This window comes from Bos mutus, chromosome 16, assembly GCF_027580195.1.
Source record: "Bos mutus isolate GX-2022 chromosome 16, NWIPB_WYAK_1.1, whole genome shotgun sequence".
NCBI classification, from domain to species: domain Eukaryota; kingdom Metazoa; phylum Chordata; class Mammalia; order Artiodactyla; family Bovidae; genus Bos; species Bos mutus.
Window position 1 is genome coordinate 35,275,716 of NC_091632.1, and position 18,030 is coordinate 35,293,745.

At 48.2% G+C, this 18,030-nt stretch overlaps 1 protein-coding gene and 1 pseudogene across 3 annotated transcripts in view; both read right to left on the minus strand.

Moving 5' to 3' along the window:
• Positions 1–18,030, minus strand: part of CFAP74 (cilia and flagella associated protein 74) — an 89,446-nt gene that overhangs the window by 1,859 nt on the left and 69,557 nt on the right. For all 3 annotated transcript variants that reach the window (XM_070385069.1, XM_070385068.1, XM_070385070.1), the window contains exons 27-35: positions 4,689–4,965; positions 3,665–3,763; positions 2,698–2,837; positions 1,907–2,041; positions 1,652–1,761; positions 1,462–1,517; positions 1,214–1,333; positions 809–964; positions 45–171 (exon numbers count right to left, since the gene is read on the minus strand). In XM_070385069.1, coding sequence (XP_070241170.1) covers positions 45–171; positions 809–964; positions 1,214–1,333; positions 1,462–1,517; positions 1,652–1,761; positions 1,907–2,041; positions 2,698–2,837; positions 3,665–3,763; positions 4,689–4,965 — 1,220 coding nt within the window. The remainder of the gene's footprint in view (positions 1–44; positions 172–808; positions 965–1,213; positions 1,334–1,461; positions 1,518–1,651; positions 1,762–1,906; positions 2,042–2,697; positions 2,838–3,664; positions 3,764–4,688; positions 4,966–18,030) is intronic.
• Positions 5,153–5,506, minus strand: LOC102270246 (large ribosomal subunit protein eL34-like; annotated as a pseudogene).

Here is an 18,030-nt window from a genome sequence, read left to right on the forward strand (position 1 = left end):
CCGCCTTCCACGGCCCACACGGTCCCCACAGCTGGCCAGCTCACCCACGACTTCCGTCCTCTGGTCAGGCGAGGCCAGGAACTGTGGCAGGCAGTGCTGGTCTCTGCTCCTGGAGGAGAGGCTGTCCAGCTGCATGGAGAACTTGATGGGCAGCGGGGAGTTGTTCTGCAGCTGCGGGGAGCAGGGCCAGGTCACTGGGGCAACTGGGCTGGCCAGCCGGGGAACAGGCTACTGCTGCCAGGTCTCAGCCCCCTCCTGCCCCTCCAGGCTCAGGCTAGCCTTCAGCTGAACCCGCATCCCACCCCAGTTCTCTCCTGCCTCCCCCTTTTCCCGGGAGAACGCCGCATCCCTCTGTAAAATATCCCATGGAATCGGGCCCAGGGGTCTGCTGTCAGAACCTGGACTAAGCTAAGTAAAGAAGCAGGGGTCCCACTGGCACCTTCAGCCCAAGGCCACCTCAGATGCGGGGGAGCAGAAAAAGCCAGGCCTGCCTGCCTGCGTGGGGGTAGGAACCCACATGGCCCCTTGTGGGGGATGGCCCCCATCCCATGCAGAGGCCCTGGGGCAGAAAAATGGGAGCAGTGAGAAGGCCTGGGCAGCAGCGGAGGGGCAGAGGGAGGGGCATCCTCAGCACCCCCTCCCCACTGGCTAGAGGGGCCAGTGGAGTGACAGCTGCTGGGGGTGGTGGGGGAGGGGGTGGATCGGAGCGGCCTGCGACTCTGCTGGCTCTGTGACTGAGGCGGGGTGGACCCCTCCTAGGAACCTCTCCCAGGCGATGGGTGGCACCAGGCCCCGCCACATGCTTTACCTTGAAGCCCAAGGAGACAGACTCTCTGGCGATCACATAGCCCATGTTGAGGACATCACCTTCAATGGAGCACGTGATCGTGGACGCCACACCCGTGCCCATGAGGGCCAGGGAGAGCGTGCCTTTCTTGGTGATGATGTCCAGTATTTCTTGGGCCTGCAGAGACCACGTCCCTTAGCGTGAAAAAGACCCTGGCAGACGCAGGTGTGCGAGCTCTGTCTTGGAGCAGCTGGGTCAGGGCATGGGGGACCTGAGATGGCTGGGAGCTCCCTGGCCGCCACTTCCTCCTTCTTCCAGCGAGAGGCCAGGACCCAGGAGGACCAGTGGCTCCCAGGCCCAGAGTGCTGGATGGCATGCAGAGCAGGGAATAGGGCTGCAAAGGAGTTTGGGTGGGCTGGGACTCACCACGACACTCTCACGTGGGGAGAAGGACAGATCTAGGACCTGGGTCTCGCCAGAGGGCAACCTGATGGTGGGGTTCAGCAGGACGAAGGGGCCATCGGGGTTCAGCACGGAGTACTCCAGCTGAGGGCCCAGTGTCAAGGAGGGGGTGAGAATGGGGCCTCAGCCCTTCACAATCCCCTTCTCTCTCCCCCCCACCCCCTCACCCCCTGCCCCTGCTACAAGCTGCCTGGATGGCGTGGGCAGGATACGTCGAGATCCTCAGGGGAGATGTTCTGGATGGAGACCTTCTTTATGCCCCGGTGTCCTGAAATGGGGGGTCAGGTCACAGCCCCAGGCCTGGGGGTGGGTGTGGGAGCCCAGGTGAAAAGGGGTGTGCGTGGGGGCTGGGCTCCGATGGGTGGGGGTGTGCATGGGGGCTGGGCTCTGATCGGGACACACCTGCAGCAATGTCGCCGAAGTTAATGACGGTCTTGCCTTTGTCGGACGTCACCACGATAGACGGCGCCACTGCTGGACACCACAGCTCCAGGTACAGCGTGTTGTGGGGACTGGGAATGGCGGGGATTTGCTGAGGGTAGGGCAGGAACCATGTGCCCTGCCCTCCCATCCAGACCCTGAGCCGGCCCCACCGGGATCTGGGTGGCTGTTGGCAGGGAGAGTGACCACCCCACCCCACTGCCCAGAGCACGGCACCTGAAGCTCAGCGGTTCTGTCCCCTTCCTGTCTTTGGTGTCGCCGCTAGCAACAACACAGGGAACCACAAACTTGTCAAACTTCCCCTGGAAAGACCTGGTCAGGGAGGCCTGTGCCGACTGGTACTCTTGAGAGCTGGAACAGAACCGGCAAGGTGCACTCATGCCCTGTCCCACACTGCCCCCAGCACCCAGGAGGCTGTGCCCTGCCCTCCATGGAGGGATCTATAAGGCCACACCTGCTTCCCAGGGCCCTGGGCCGGAGGGTACGGGGCAGTGGGGGTGGCAGCCTGGGGGCCATGCTGTGGCCCAGGCTGTGGTTGTCACGGTTTTGTCTGACTTTTGCAGCCAGACTTTGTCTGGCTTTTGCATCCCTTCCCTGGTCCCTGTGGGGGCCTCTCCTCTCCCAGGGTACCCATCAAGCACCACCAGACAACCGAGTTCCTGGGGCCACAGCAAGGGTCCAGGGCTGACAAGTGGCTCCAGCCTGTCAGAGCTGCCCAGAGCTCATGTGGCAACTGGGGAGGCTGGGCTGCTGAGCTGGGAACATGGGGGTCAGGGGCTCAGCGTCCCCCAGCCCCTGGACTGAAAGTTTTCACAGGGACCCTGGGCCCAGGGGAACTGAGGTGAGCAGATACCCAGGACAGCAGAACCTGAGGGGCCTCAAGGCAGCTCCTGGTTCCAGCTGTGCCTGAAGCCAGCCGCGCTCTGGACTTGCAGTCATAAGGCCCTGGAGCATAGGGGGACATCTCTGTGGGGCAGGAGGTGGGGGCAGCCTTCTCTCGGGCCCACCTGGATGCAAGGTCCTCCTTCTGCAGCTCCGGGGGCTGGGAGGCTGAGGCCCGGAGCAGCCGGTCTTGGTTCTGCAGCCGCAGCATGGAGAAAGATGGTCTCCGCTGGTCCTTCCTCTGGGTGACCGTCTCCTTTTGGGACTGCCAGGGGGAGGCTGGCTGTGGTGTTGCCCTTGGGACTCTGCTGAGCTGGCAGACTGTCCAGGGCAGGAACCCGGGACCCAGACCCCAAGTACCTCCTTAAGGGAGACCGATGACAGGTGCGGAGACCCCTGAGGGCTCATGCACCACCCCCAGTGTCTGTCTTCCCCATCAGGAAGGGGAGGCACAAGGTGAGGCAGAGGGCTGGCCAAAACGGGGGTTCCTGCCCTTGTTCCCTGCCCCCATGCCTCACTGCCCTCTGGCAGGCTGAAGGCATCTGCCCCTTCCTTCTGGGTGTGCTGTGATAGCAGGGGTGCTTGGACACCGAGGAGTAACGGCTGGGGGCCCCCGCATCTCCAGGGCAGCAGCAGGTGCACGGGGCTCTGGGTCATGACTGCCCAGCTGTATCGGATGCCCCTTCTGGGCAGGAGCCTGGGGCAGCTGCTTCTTCAGGCCTGAACTCCCTCAGGTTCACAGGCCCTTTGATGTTTTGTCTGTTCCCCTTCACTGTAAGCACAAGCCTCTGCTGAGCAGTACAGAGGACCTGGCCTACCCTCCCAGGCCACCCTGATGGACCAGGATCTGGGGCTCTTCCCTGCCTGGTGATGCTCTCAAGGGAGGAGGGAGGGCCTTTGCCAAGAAAAAGTGCTAACCTCTTAAAACACACCTACTGCTCCGTAAAGTGTTCCTAGGGCTCCTGCCCCCCCAACCCTGGGCGCCCCCAATCTCAAGGCGGGGTGGGGGGTGTTTGTTCCCAAGCCTTTGTGCAAGGGCCTCGTACAAAGCGGGCAGCTCCAAGCCCCCCTGGCCCCCTCCCCACCACGCACCAATTTGACCTCAGCTTTTCTGCTCAGGGCCTGGAAGGCCTCCTGGTGGATCAGCTCGCTGGGCAGCACTGGCCGGAAGGCCACTCGGACCAGGCACCTCTGTGGGGGGAAAGGTTCATGCTCTCGGACATGTTGGGGTCTTAGCTTAGAAGAGCCCTCCTGGGAGGTCCTGCCTGATCTCTGTCCCTGGAAGCTGGGTGGCTGCAGGCATGATCACCAGGCCCCTCTCACCATGTCGGGGGAGGGTCCCTGTGATGGACCTGGCACACTGCCCACGGTGGGTAGCAGCCCACAGGGCATGAGTGAGAAGGGAAGGTTCATGTTCAGGCTCTGAGACCTGGGGGTGGTCCCTGCACCACCCATCTGTCCCCACGAGGGGAATGGCAGCCCACCCCCAGGATGACACTGGGCCCCACAAGGGCTCCCTCACCGTAGCCTCCCCCATGCTCAGCACAGCAAGGGAGTGAGGGGGAAGCTCTTAACAGCTGCAGTAACTCCCTTGGAGAAAAGAACCATTTCTTAAGCCTAATTTGCTCACTTTACTACGATGCGTTTCTGTGACTGCAGGGCCTGCATGTCCCTGCCCATCCTCACTCAGTTCCCTCACAGTGGCTGTCACCCCCACATATGAAGGCATGGAAGTAAGCTCAGAGATGCTGTGAGGGCCCCGGGGAGTCCCTGCCTTGAGGCCTGGCTCTTTCTGTTTCATCAGGAGGAGCAGAGGTGGGAAACCTTGTGCTCCTGGTGACCAGGTGCTGCGCAGCCTCTGTGACCATCTGCTGTGACATCCAGGGCTCTACACCCTCACTTGGTCTGAAATGATGGAGCCCCCAGCCAGGGGCCTGTGGGGTCAGATGCCTTTGGGTGCCCCGCTTCTGGGGCCAGGCTGGGCTGGGTAGAGGGCAGGAGGGCCCACTCAGCTCTGATGAGGATCCAGGTTGATCTCTACCATCTGTTGTCTGGTTGAACCACTGTGGTCCAGGGTGGGCAGAACCAGGCACCCCGGGGTGGCCTGCACACCTACCTTTCCTGGCCACACGGTGCCCACCAGGGGTGAGATGGTGATGGGCGAATCTGGGGGCAGCAGGAACTCAAAAGACGTGGGCCCCACGGGAAAAGCGTCCTCTGAGCCAATGCGGGGCACTGAGTGGGTCAGTGAGTTCATGCTCAGGTGGGAGTTGATGACGTACAGAGTGGCCACGGATGTGTCGTACAAGGAGGTGGCTGCAAACTTGATCTGGTTGTGGGACAGCTCCAGGGGCGGGTAGACACCCACGGCCCGGCATGCCAGCTTGAAGCACCTGGAAGTGACAGCATGAGGGGCTCAGCCAGGGGCTGAGCAAGGGGGCCTCCAACACAGGACGCCCAGGACCAGGACAGCAGGTGTCACAGGCTTTGTTTCCAACCCCATTCATGAGTTTTAGTCAATTTCCAAAATACCATTTACCCCTGTGCACATTTTTTATTACTCAAAAATGCTTCATTTTTTTATTTAGCTTTCTGACTCTCTGCTTATGCTTTCAATACTCTCACAACGATCTTCTGCTCCTCGATAAGGAAAGCGTGATTGATCCTGTCACGGACACATTTAGTACACATGGAACCACCATAGGCTCAGCTGACGTATTTCTTCGTTTCAGACAACCTCATGAGAACTTTAGGTCTCATAGCATGAACGCCTCTAAGTTGGCCTGGGCACACACCACATGTGGATTTTGTTGCCTTCCCAACCTTCTTGGTCTAAGTGTAAACAATTCTATTACCAGGGGTTCAGGACAGCCTGGTTTTGTTAGAGGTTGTATTGTAGGGCAGCCTACAACGGTATGTCAGATGCTGCACCATCCTGAATGCCTCTAGATGCTGTCCACTGAAGAGGCCCCTGTGCACATTTTAACTGGATAATTAAAATTTTCATCACAAGTTTAAACAGTTGCAATGGAAGTGTCTGATTTATTTCCTTAAATATTCAGTGATATTTAAAAGGGCTTCCCAGGTAACTCAGTGGTAAAGAATCTGCCTGGCAATGCAGGAGACACAAGAGACATGGGTTTGATTCCTGGGTTGGGAAGGTCCCCTGGAGAAGGAAATGGCCATCTACTCCAGGATTCTTGCCTGGAGAATCCCATGGACAGAGGAGCCTGGAGGGCTACAGTCCATGGAGTTGCAAGGAGCTGGACACGACTGAGCACAAACATATGCATGACATTTAAAAATAAAATGACAGAGCTTCCCTAGGTGTTCAGTGGCAAAGAATCCACCTGTCCACGCAGGAAATATGGGTTTGATCCCTGGTCCAGGAAGATCCCACATACTGTGGAGCAACGAGGTCCATGTGCCATAACTATTTGAGCCTGTGCTTTAGAGCCCAGGATTTATTGAGATGTAATTGACACACAGCTCTGCATTAGCTTGAGGTGTGCAGCAAAATGATTTGACATATATACTGTGAAATGATATTCACAGTAAGTTTAGTGAAAATCCATCATCTCACATAGATACAAAATTAAAGAAATAAGTATTTTTTCCTTTGTGATGAGAATACTTAGGATTTACTCTCTTCCCTTTCCTGTATAACATACAAGCAGGGCTAATTATATTTAGCATGTTGAACATTACATCCTTAGTTGTTTGTTGTTGTTCAGTTGCTAAGTCATGTCTGACACTTTGCGACCCCATGGACTGCAGCAGGCCAAGCTCCTCTGTCCTCCACTATCTCCTGGAGTTTGCTCAAATTCATGTCCATTGAGTCGGTAATGCTATGTAACCATCCTCTCCTGCACGCTTCTCCTTTTGCCTTCAATCTTTCCCAGCATCAGGGTCTTTTCCAGTGAGTCGGGTGGCCAAAGAATTGGAGCTTCAGCTTCAGTATCAGTCCTTCCAATTAACATTCAGGGTAGATTTCCTTTCGGATTGATTGGTTTGATCTCTTTGCTGTCCAAGGAACTTTCAAGAGGCTTCTCCAGCACGACAGTTGAAAAGCATCAGTTCTTTGATGCTCAGCATTCTTTATGGTCCAGCTCTCACATCTGCACATGACTACTGGAACTATCAGAGCTTTGACTATATGGAACTTAATTGGCAAAATGATGTCTCTGCTTTTTACTACGCTGTCTAGGTTGGTCATAGTTTTTCTTCCAAGGAGCAACCAAGCAACTTTTAATTTCATGGCTGCAGTCACTGTCTTCAGTGATTTGGGAATTCAAGAGAATGTATCACTGCTTCCACTTTTTCCCCTTCTATTTGCCATGAGTGATGGGACCAGATGCCATGATCTTAGTTTTTTGAATGTTGAGTTACAAGACAGATTTTTCACTCTCTTTCACTTTCTTCAAGAGGCTCTTTAGTTCCTCTTCACTTTCTGTTGTTACAGTGGTATCATCTGGACATCTGAGATTGTTGATATTTCTCCTGGCAATCTTGATTCCAGCTTCCAAGTTGTCCAGCCCAGCATTTTGCATGACGTACTCTGCATACAGGTTAAATAAGCAGAGTGACAATATACAGCCTTGACGTACTCAATTTTCCCAATTTTGAACCATTCAGTTGTTTTGCGTCTGGTTCTGTTTCTTCTTGAGCCACATACAGGTTTCTCAGGAGACAGGTAAGGTGGTCTGGTATTCCCATGTCTTTAAGAATTTTCCAGTTTATGTTTTCCTGGAATTCCCTTGCTTTCTCTATGATCCAATGAATGCTGGCAATTTGATTTCTGGTTCCTTTGCCTTTTCTAAACTCAGCTTGCACATCCAGAAGTTCTTGGTTTACATACTGCTGAAGCCTAGCTTGATGGATTTTGAGCATAACCTTATGAGCATAAGAAATTAGTGCAACAATCTGGTTGTTTGAACATTCTTCAGCATTGCTCTTCTTTGGGGTTGGAATGAAAACTGACCTTTTCCAGTCTGGTGGCCACTGCTGAATTTTCCAAATTTGCTGATATATTGAATGCAGCACTTTAACAGCATCATCATTTAGGATTTGAAATAGCTCAGCTGGAATTCCATCACCTCCACCAGCTTTGTTTATAGTAATGCTTCCTAAGGCCAACTTGACTTCACACTTCATGATGTCCAGCTCTAGGTGACCACATCATCATGGTTATCCAGGTCATTAGGGCCTTTTTTGTATGATTCTTCTGTGTATTCTTGCCACCTCTTCTTAATATCTTCTGCTTCTGTTAGGTCCTTATTGTTTCTGTCCTTTGTTGTGCCCATCCTTGCAAGAAATGTGCCCTTGATATCTCCAATTTTCTTGAAGGGATCTCTAGTCTTTCCCATTCTATTGTTTTCCTCTATTTCTTTGCATTGTTCATTTAAGAAGGCCTTCTTATCTCTCCTTGCTATGCTTTGGAACTCTGCATTCAGTTGGGTATATCTTTCACTTTCTACTTTGCCTTTCGCTTCTCTTATTTTCTCAGCTATTTGTAAAGCCTCCTCAGACAACCACTTAGCCTTCTTGCATGTCTTTTTCTTTTGGATGGTTTTGGTCACTGCCTCCTGTGCAGTGTTACAAACCTCTGTCCATAGTTCTTCAGGCATGGTGTCTACCAGATCTAGTCCTTGAATCTATTTGTCACTTCCACTCTATAAACATAAGGGATTTGATTTAGGTCATACCTGAATGGACTAGTGGTTTTCCCTACTTTCTTAAATTTTTAAGTCTGAATTTTGCAATAAGGAGCTGATGATCTGCGCTAGTCAAAGCTATGTTTTTTTCCAGTAGTCATGTATGGATGTGAGAGTTGGACCATAAAGAAAGCTGAGCACTGAAGAATTGATGCTTTTCAACTGTAATGAAGAGTCTTGAGAGTCCCTTGGACTGCAAGGAGATCAAACCAGTCTGTCCTAAAGGAAATTAGTCCTGAATATTCTTTGGAAGGACTGATGCTCAAGCTGAAGCTCCAATACTTTGGCCACCTGATGCAAAGAACTGACTCATTTTGGAAAAGATCCTGATGCCGGGAAAGACTGAAGGCAGGAGGAGAAGGGGACAACAGAGGATGAGATGGTTGGATGGCATCACCGACTCAATGGACAAGAGTTTGAGCAAGCTCCGGGAGTTGGTGATAGACAGGGAAGCCTGGAGCCCTGCAGTCCATAGGGTCGTAAAGAGACAGACACGACTGAACTGAATTGAACTAATTGAGCCACAGTCAACTCCAGGCCTTGTTCTTGCTGATTGTATAGAGCTTCTCTATCTTCAGCTGAAAAGAATATAATCAATCTTATTTTGGTATTGACCATCTGGTGATATCCATGTGTAGAGACATCACTTGTGTTTTTGGAAAAGAGTGCTTCCTATTACCAGTGTGTTTGCTTGACAAAGTTCTGTTAGCCTTTTTCCTGCTTCATTTTGTACTCTAAGGCCAAACTTGCCTGTTGCTCCAGGTATCTCTTGATTTCCTACTTTTCCAATCTCCTGTGATGAAAAGGACATGTTTTTGGTGTGTGTTAGTTTTAGAAGGTCTGGTAGGGCTTCACAGAACTGGTCAACTTCAGCTTCTTTGGCATCAGTGTTTGAGGCATAGACTTGGATTACTGTGATGTTGAATGGTTTGCTTTGGAGACGAACCGAGATCATTCTGTCATTTTGGAGGTTGCACCCAAGTACTGTATTTCAGACTCTTGTTGACTGTGAGGGCTACTCCATTTCTTCTAAGGGATTCTTGCCCACTGTAGTAGATATAGTGGTCTTAGAATTAAATGTGTCCATTCCTATCCATTTTATTTCACTGATTCCTAAGATGTTGATGTTCATTCTTGCCATCTCCTGCTTGACCACATCCAATTTACCTTGATTCGTGGACCAAACATTCCCGGTTCCTATGCAATATCGTTCTTTACAGCATCCGACTTTACTTTCACCACTAGATACAGCCACAGCAGAGTGTCATTTCCACCTTGGCTCAGCTGCTTCATTCTTTCTGGAGCTGTTTCTCTGCTCTTCCCCAGTAGTATATTGAACACCTTTGAATGTGGGGGCTCATCTTCTGGCGTCATATCGTTTTGCCTTTGCATACAGTTCATGGGGTTTTCAGGGCAAGAATACTGGAGTGTTGCCATTCCCACCGCTGGTGGACCGCATTTTGTCAGAACTCTTCGCTTTGACGTGTCGTGGGTGGCCCTGCACGATGTGGCTCAGAGCTTCACTGGGTTACGCAAGCCCCGTTGCCATGACAAGGTTGTGATCATGAAGGGACATCCCTACTAGTTATTGTAACTGGAAGTTTCTATAAGAGGGTTTAAACTTTGCATTTGATTTCCCTCATAGTTGTTGGACTATTCAGATTTTCTCTTTTTCTCCCTGTCAGTTTTGGTAAGTTTTTGTTTTTTAGAAAATTGTCCATTATATCCAAACTGTCACATTAACTGGTGTAATGTTGTTCATAACATTTTTTTTAACCTTTCTGATATTTGTAGGCTCTGTGACGTGTCCCCTTTCATACCTGAGATTGGCAATTTGTGTTTTTTTCCCCCTCTCTTTAAAAAAAATCTTGACTGGTCTTGCTAAGAGTAATGAGTTTACTAATTTCTAGAACAAACTCTTAGTTTTATTGTTTTCTCTTTTGGATATTTGATTCATTTCACTCGCTGATTTACACTGTTATCTTTATTACATTCTTTCCTTCTACTTTCTTTGGGTTTAATTTGCTGTGCTCTCTTCCCAGTTCTTGAAACAGAAGGTTAAATAATTGATTTTGCACACTCTCTCCTCTTCTTTATATGCATTTGGAGCTAGAAACTTCCTGCTAAGCACTACTTTTGGTGGTTCACCAGCCCTCCAACTTAACATGTCCATAGTCAAATCCTTAGATGTGTTCACGTGTTCAGGTACTCCCAGCGAGTTGGGGGGAAAAGCAGAAGCAAGATGTAGATTGCTATGTGGAGTCTGACACCACCCATGTGACCGATGTGGGGTGTCACACCCCCCCCTCCCGACCCTGGCCACCTGCAGCTCCCCTGGTGTTAGTGCTGAAGTCCCACATCCTGGGAACCCCTCTTTCCTGGACAGCCTGACCTGGCTGGTCACCCTGCATTTACATAAATTTAGGTCTCCTGCATGCAGGCAGATTCTTTACTGTCTGAGCCACCAGGGAAGCCCCAGGAATACATACAAACAATAAATATGCCATTAGGAAGTGAAAGTCAGACACCCAGAAATCGGAAGGACCCTGCGGATTCTGGCAGTGGGAGGCTCTGGGGAGGGAGGAGGTCCGCACGTCGCTTGCTGCAAGCAGACCGTCTATTTCTGTAACAAAGGGAAACTGGAGGCAAACATGATAAAAATGTAAGAGCCACTATTGTGGGTGGAGGGTACAGCAAGCTGGCTCTGGAATCTTCTGAAAACAGAAGGGAGGGCTTAGAGGAGGTGGCTCTAAGGAAGTCGCTGACCCCGACATACTGAAGAGGGCACCCCAGAGCCATGAAGGAGGGAAGTGTGAACTGGGCTCTCACAGCTGAGAAGCTACCATTTGCAAAAATGAGCAGTGGGAAAGGACCCAGATCAAACCATAAATAAAGCTGTTAAAAGAGAAAAAGGGAACAGAATAAATACAATTCATATAGACAGTAAAACACACCAGAGAGATGTGCCCACAGAGAGTTGAAAATTGCAATGTGATCATTCAAAGTGAGCTTAACAGACTTGAGAAAATAATACAACATATGAAAAAACAGATCAGAATCTCAAGAAGTCAGAAGTGAGGGATTAAAATTTAGGAAAGGGGACTTCCCCAGCAGTCTGGTGGTTAGGACTCTGTGCTTCCAATGCAGGAAGAGTTGGATCCCTGGTTGAGGGGCCAAGATCCCACAGACTGTGTGGTATGGCCAAAATAAAAAAACCCACAAACGACTCAGGAAAGGATTATAAATAAAAGAAATATAGAAACAGAAACTCAGAAGGGAGCCATGAATAAAGAAACACGGAAGATAATTCTTTAAGAGAAAGAAGAGATAAGTGTGGAAATATTTTAAAAAACGATGAGGGACTTCCTTGGTGGTCCAGTGGATAAGACTTCAGGCTCCCAGAGCAGGCGGCCCGGGTTCCAGCCCTGGTAAGGGGGCTGGATCCCACATGCCGCAAGTAAAGATCGTGCGTGCCACAATGAAGATTGAAGATCCCACATACCACAACGAAGGATATTTGGGCCAGAGTGAGGAAAGCAGGAGAGACTCCATCTTAAAGACAGGATGTAAACTGGGCCTGAAGCCTGCCCAAGAGTGAGGAAAACTGTTGCTAATGAAAACCAGGTCTCCTGGAGACTTCCCTCCCTACAGATGGCAAACAGAGTTTGTAGTTGAGGTCAGGCTGCCCCTGTTAGGTTAACCATGTAGACATTCCCCCTTGATGTATACTCATTGTCTCTCCCCACTTTAACCTTAATTGTTTGTTCTCCTAGCACATACTTGTTGTAAAACTCAGTCATATACAACAAAGAGGTTGCTAACACGTAACCAGTCATGTGGTGGTGGTGGTGGGGGTAATAAAACTGGGCCTCTCAGAAACATCAGGGTACTTGTTGGGAACTGATTCCCCTTGGACCCGCTGGTGTAATAAACCATACTCCCCTGTCCTGAGTGTCCTCTGAGGTGTGTTTGAGACTCCGGATTCCACAACAAGCCCAAATAATAAAGAAACTGTATTTTTAAAATGATGGAAAGGATCCAAGAAAAAGTGGCAAAAGTGAACAAAGCCAAGACAAGTCATTATATTTACTTCAGGAGGCTCCCAGGAGGAAAACCAAAGGACAAGAATAAAGCAAATGTTTTAAGTTTTAAGACTAAAATTCTAGGAAGTGTTCCTGAAATTAAAAAAAAAAGATTTGAAAAGCACCATGTACCTGAGAAAATCAGTTGATAACAACCAACACAAAGTGTGTTCTTATAAAATTACTGGATTTTAGATAAGAAGCTGTTGTTCAGTCACACAGTCGTGTCTGACTCTTTACAACCCCAAGGACTGCAGCAGACCAGGCTGCCCTGTCCTTCACCATCTCCCAGAGTTTGCTCAAACTCACATCCATTGAGTCGACGATGCCATCCAACCATCTCATCGTCTGTTATCCCTTCTCCTCTTGCCCTCAATCTTTCCCAGCATCAGGGTCTTTTCCAATGAGTCCGTTCTTCGCATCAGGTGGCCAAAGGATTGGAGCTTCAGCTTCAGCATCAGTCCTTCCAATGAACATTCAGGATTGATTTCCTTTAGGGTTGACTGGTTTGACCTCCTTAATATCCAAAAGACTCTCTAAAGTCTTATCCAGCACCATAGTTCGAAAGCATCAATTCTTCAGTGCTCAGTCTTCTTTACATTCCAACTCTCATATCCATACCTGACCAGTGGAAAAAACAGTGCTTTGATGATAGGGACCTTTGTCGACAAAGTGATATCTCTGCTTTTTACTAGGCTGTCTAGGTTTGTCATAGCTTTTCTCCCAAGGAGCAAACATCTTTTAATTTCATGGCTGCAATCAGCATCCACAATGATTTTGGAGCCCAAGAAAAATGAAATCTGTCACTGTTTCCATTTTTTTCCCCATCCCACTCCAGTACTCTTGCCTGGAAAATCCCATGGATGAAGGAGCCTGATGGGCTGCAGTCCATGGGGTCGCGAAGAGTCGGACACACTGAGCGACTTCACTTTCACTTTTCACTTTCATACATTGGAGAAGGAAACGGCAACCCACTCCAGTGTTCTTGCCAGGAGAATCCCAGGGACGGGGGAGCCTGGTGGGTTGCCGTCTCTGGGTTCGCACAGAGTTGGACATGACTGAAGCGACTTAGCAGCAGCAGCAGCAGCAGAGTTTTGCCAAGAGAATGCACTGGTCATAGCAAACACCCTCTTCCAACAACACAAGAGAAGACTCTACACATGGACATCATGAGATGGTCATCACCAAAATCAGATTGATTATATTCTTTGCAGCCAAAGATGGAGAAGCTCTATACAGTCAGCAAAAACAAGACTGGGAGCTGACTGTGGCTCAGATCATGAACTCCTTATTGCCAAATTCAGACTTAAATTGAAGAAAGTAGGGAAAACCACTAGACCATTCAGGTATGACCTAAATCAAATCCCTTATGATTATACAGTGGAAGTGAGAAATAGATTTAAGGGACTAGATCTGATAGACAGAGTGCCTGATGAAGTATGGATGGAGGTTCGTGACATTGTACAGGAGACAGGGATCAAGACCATCCCCATGGAAAAGAAATGCAAAAAAGCAAAATGGCTGTCTGGGGAGGCCTTACAAATAGCTGTGAAAAGAAGAGAAGCAAAAAGCAAAGGAGAAAAGGAAAGATATAAGCATCTGAATGCAGAGTTCCAAAGAATAGCACAGAGAGATAAGAAAGCCTTCCTCAGTGATCAATGCAAAGAAATAGAGGAAAACAACAGAATGGGAAAGACTAGAGAGCTCTTCAAGAAAATCAGAGATACCAAGGGAACATTTCATGCAAAGATGGGCTTGATAAAGGACAGAAATAGTATGGATGTAACAGAAGCAGAAGATAGTAAGAAGAGGTGGCAAGAATACACAGAAGAACTGTACAAAAAAGATCTTCATGACCAAGATAATCATGATGGTGTGATCACTCACCTAGAGCCAGACATCCTGGAATGTGAAGTCAAGTGGGCCTTAGAAAGCATCACTACGAACAAAGCTAGTGGAGGTGATGGAATTCCAGTTGAGCTATTTCAAATCCTGAAAGATGATGCTGTGAAAGTGCTGCACTCAATATGCCAGCAAATTTGGAAAACTCAGCAGTGGCCACAGGACTGGAAAAGGTCAGTTTTCATTCCAATCCCAAAGAAAGGCAATGCCAAAGAATGCTCAAACTACCTCACAATTGCACTCATCTCACATGCTAGTAAAGTAATGCTCAAAATCCAACAAGCCAGGCTTCAGCAATACATGAACTGTGAACTTCAAGCTGGTTTTAGAAAAGGCAGAGGAACCAGTGATCAAATTGCCAACATCCGCTGGATCATCAAAAAAGCAAGAGAGTTCCAGAAAAGCATCTATTTCTGCTTTATTCACTATGCCAAAGCCTTTGACTGTGTGGATCACAATAAACTGTGGAAAACTCTGAAAGAGATGGGAATACCAGGCCACCTGACCTGCCTCTTGAGAAACCTATATGCAGGTCAGGAAGCAACAGTTAGAACTGGACATGGAACAACAGACTGGTTCCAAATAGGAAAAGGAGTACATCAAGGCTGTATATTGTCACCCTGCTTATTTAACTTATATGCAGAGTACATCATGAGAAACGCTGGGCTGGAAGAAGCACAAGCTGGAATCAAGATTGCCAGGAGAAATATCGATAACCTCAGATATGTAGATGACACCACTCATATGGCAGAAAGTGAAGAGGAACTCAAAAGCCTCTTGATGAAAGTGAAAGAGGAGAGTGAAAAAGTTGGCTTAAAGCTCAACATTCAGAAAACGAAGATCATGGCATCTGGTCCCATCACTTCATGGGAAATAGATGGAGAAACAGTGGAAACAGTGTCAGACTTTGTTTTTTTGGGCTCCAAAATCACTGCAGATGGTGATTGCAGCCATGAAATTAAAAGACGCTTACTCCTTGGAAGGAAAGTTATGACGAACCCAGATAGCATATTCAAAAGCAAAGACATTACTTTGCCAACAAAGGTCCGTCTCGTCAAGGCTATGGTTTTTCCAGTGGTCATGTATGGATGTGAGAGTTGGACTGTGAAGAAAGTGAGTGCTGAAGAATTGATGCCTTTGAACTGTGGTGTTGGAGAAGACTCTTGAGAGTCCCTTGGACTGCAAGGAGATCCAACCAGTCCATTCTGAAGGACATCAGCCCTGGGTGTTCTTTGGAAGGAATGATGCTAAAGCTGAAACTCCAGTACTTTGGCCACCTCATGAAGAGTTGACTCATTGGAAAAGACCTTGATGCTGGGAGGGATTGAGGGCAGGAGGAGAAGGGGACGACAGAGGATGAGATGACTGGATGGCATCACTGACTCGATGGATGTGAGTTGAGTGAACTCCGGGAGTTGGTGATGGACAGGGAGGCCTGGCGAGCTGCAGTTCATGGGGTCGCAAAGAGTCAGACACGACTGAGTGACTGAACTGAACTGAACTGATTTGCCATGAAGTGATGGGACTGAATGCCATGATCTTAGTTTTTTGACTGTTGAATTTATCAAGCCAGGTTTTTCACGTTCCTCTTTCACTTTCATCAAGAGGCTCTTTAGTTTCTGTTTGTTTTCTGACATTAGGGTGGTGTCATTTGCATATCTGAGATTACTGATATTTCTCCTGGCAATCTTGATTCTAGCTTGAGCTTCATCCAGCCTGCCATTTTGAATGATGTACTCTGCATGAGCAGGGTGACAATATACAGCCTTGATGTACTTCTTTCCTAATTTTGAACCAGTCCATTATTCCATGTCTGGTTCTTTACTTCTTGACTTGCATACAGGTTTCTTAGGAGGCAAGTAACGTGGTCTGGTCTCCTCTCTCTTTAAGAATTTTCCACAGTTTGTTGCGATCCACACAGTCAAAGGCTTTAGTCAATGAAGCAGAAGTAGATGTTTTTCTGGAATTCCCTTGATTTCTCTATGAAGAAGTAGGTCCCTTAAATACTGGGTTGCCATCAGACTTGTACAGACACATTTTATTCCAGAAGAGAGTGGATACGCTAATGTGTTAGTATTTAAGGTACTCAGGAAATAAAAGGTTTTTTCAGGTAAATAGACTTTCAGGTGTAAAGGCTGTGCAGAGTTTCCCCAGTTTGGGGGGTGGGCTCTGCCCTCTGCTACTGTCTCAGTGATGCCGCTGGAGTGACTGGAAGCCCTTTAGCTTCATGCTGTATCTCACACCTGATGCAATGATTCATCAAAGTAAAACATAAATGCACAAGTAAGATGTAAATTTGTAAAAGTTTTATAAGAAACCTTTGTGACTTTAGGTTAGGGAAAAAAATTCTTAGATATGATACCAAACTCAAGATCCAAAAACAAAAAGTTGATAAAGGGGGCTTGTTATTCAGTCAGTCATGTCCAACTCTTTACAACCCCATGGGCTGCAGCACGCCAGGCTTCCCTGTCCTTTATCATTTCCCGGAGTTTGCTCAAACTCATTTCCATTGAGTCAGTGATGCCATCCAACCCTCTCATCCTCTGTCAGCCCCTTCTCCTCTTTCCCTCCCTTCTCCTCTTTCCCTCAGTCTTTCCCAGCATCAAGGTCTTTTCCAGTGAGTTGGCGCTTCACTTCAGGTGGCCTAAATATTGGAGCTTTAGCTTCAGCATCAGTCCTTCCAATGAATATTCAGGACTGATTTTCTTTGGGATTGACTGGTTTTATCTCCTTGCAGTCCAAAGGACTCTCAAGAGTCTTCTCCAACACCACAGCTCAAAAGCATCAATTCTTTGGCATTCAGCCTTCTTTACATCCAGCTCCTCATATGGCTGCTGGAAAAGCCATAGCTTTGACTATATGGACTTTTGTTGGCAAAGTAATGTCTCTATTTTTTAATATGTTGTCTAGGTTTGTCATAGCTTCTTTTCCAAGAAGGAAGCGTCTTTTAATTGTGTGGCTGCAGTCACCATCTGCAATGATTTTGGAGCCCAAGAAAATAAAGTCGCTCACTGTTTCCATTGTTTCTGCATCTATTTGCCATGAAGTGATGGGACCAGATGTTATGATTTTTGTGTTTTGAATGTTGAGTTTTAAGCCAGCTTTTTCACTCTCCTCTGTCACCTTCATCAAGAGGCTCTTTAGTTCCTCTTCGCTTTCTGCCATAAGGGTAGTGTCATCTGTATATTGAGGCAATCTTGATTCCAGCTTGTGCTTCATCCAGTCCAGCATTTTGCATGATGTATGAGATCAAACCAGTCAATCCTAAAGGAAATCAGTCCTGAATATTCATTGGATGGACTGATGCTGAAGCTGAAGCTCCAATACTTTGGGCACCTGATGCGAAGAACTGACTCACTGGAAAAGACGCTGATGCTGGGAAAGATTGAAGGCAGGAGGAGAAGGGGCAACAGACAAACTGAACTGAACTCTGCATATAAGTTTAATAAGCAGGGTGAAAATATACAGTCTCGATGTATTTCTTTCCCAATCACTCAAAGTTAAAAATTTTTGCTTTACGAGAAGACAGTGTGAAGAGATTGAGACAAGCCACCAGGGAAATTTTTTGCAAATCTGACAAGAAACTTCTATCAGAGTATATAAATAACACTCAAAACTCCATAAAAACCCTGATTTTAAAAAATAGACAAAAGACCTAAAAATACTTCTCACTAAAAAGATACACGGATGGCAAATAAGCTCCAAGCTGTCAGTCGTTGGAAACACGAGTTAGTGAGACACTGTCACACACCTCTGAGGA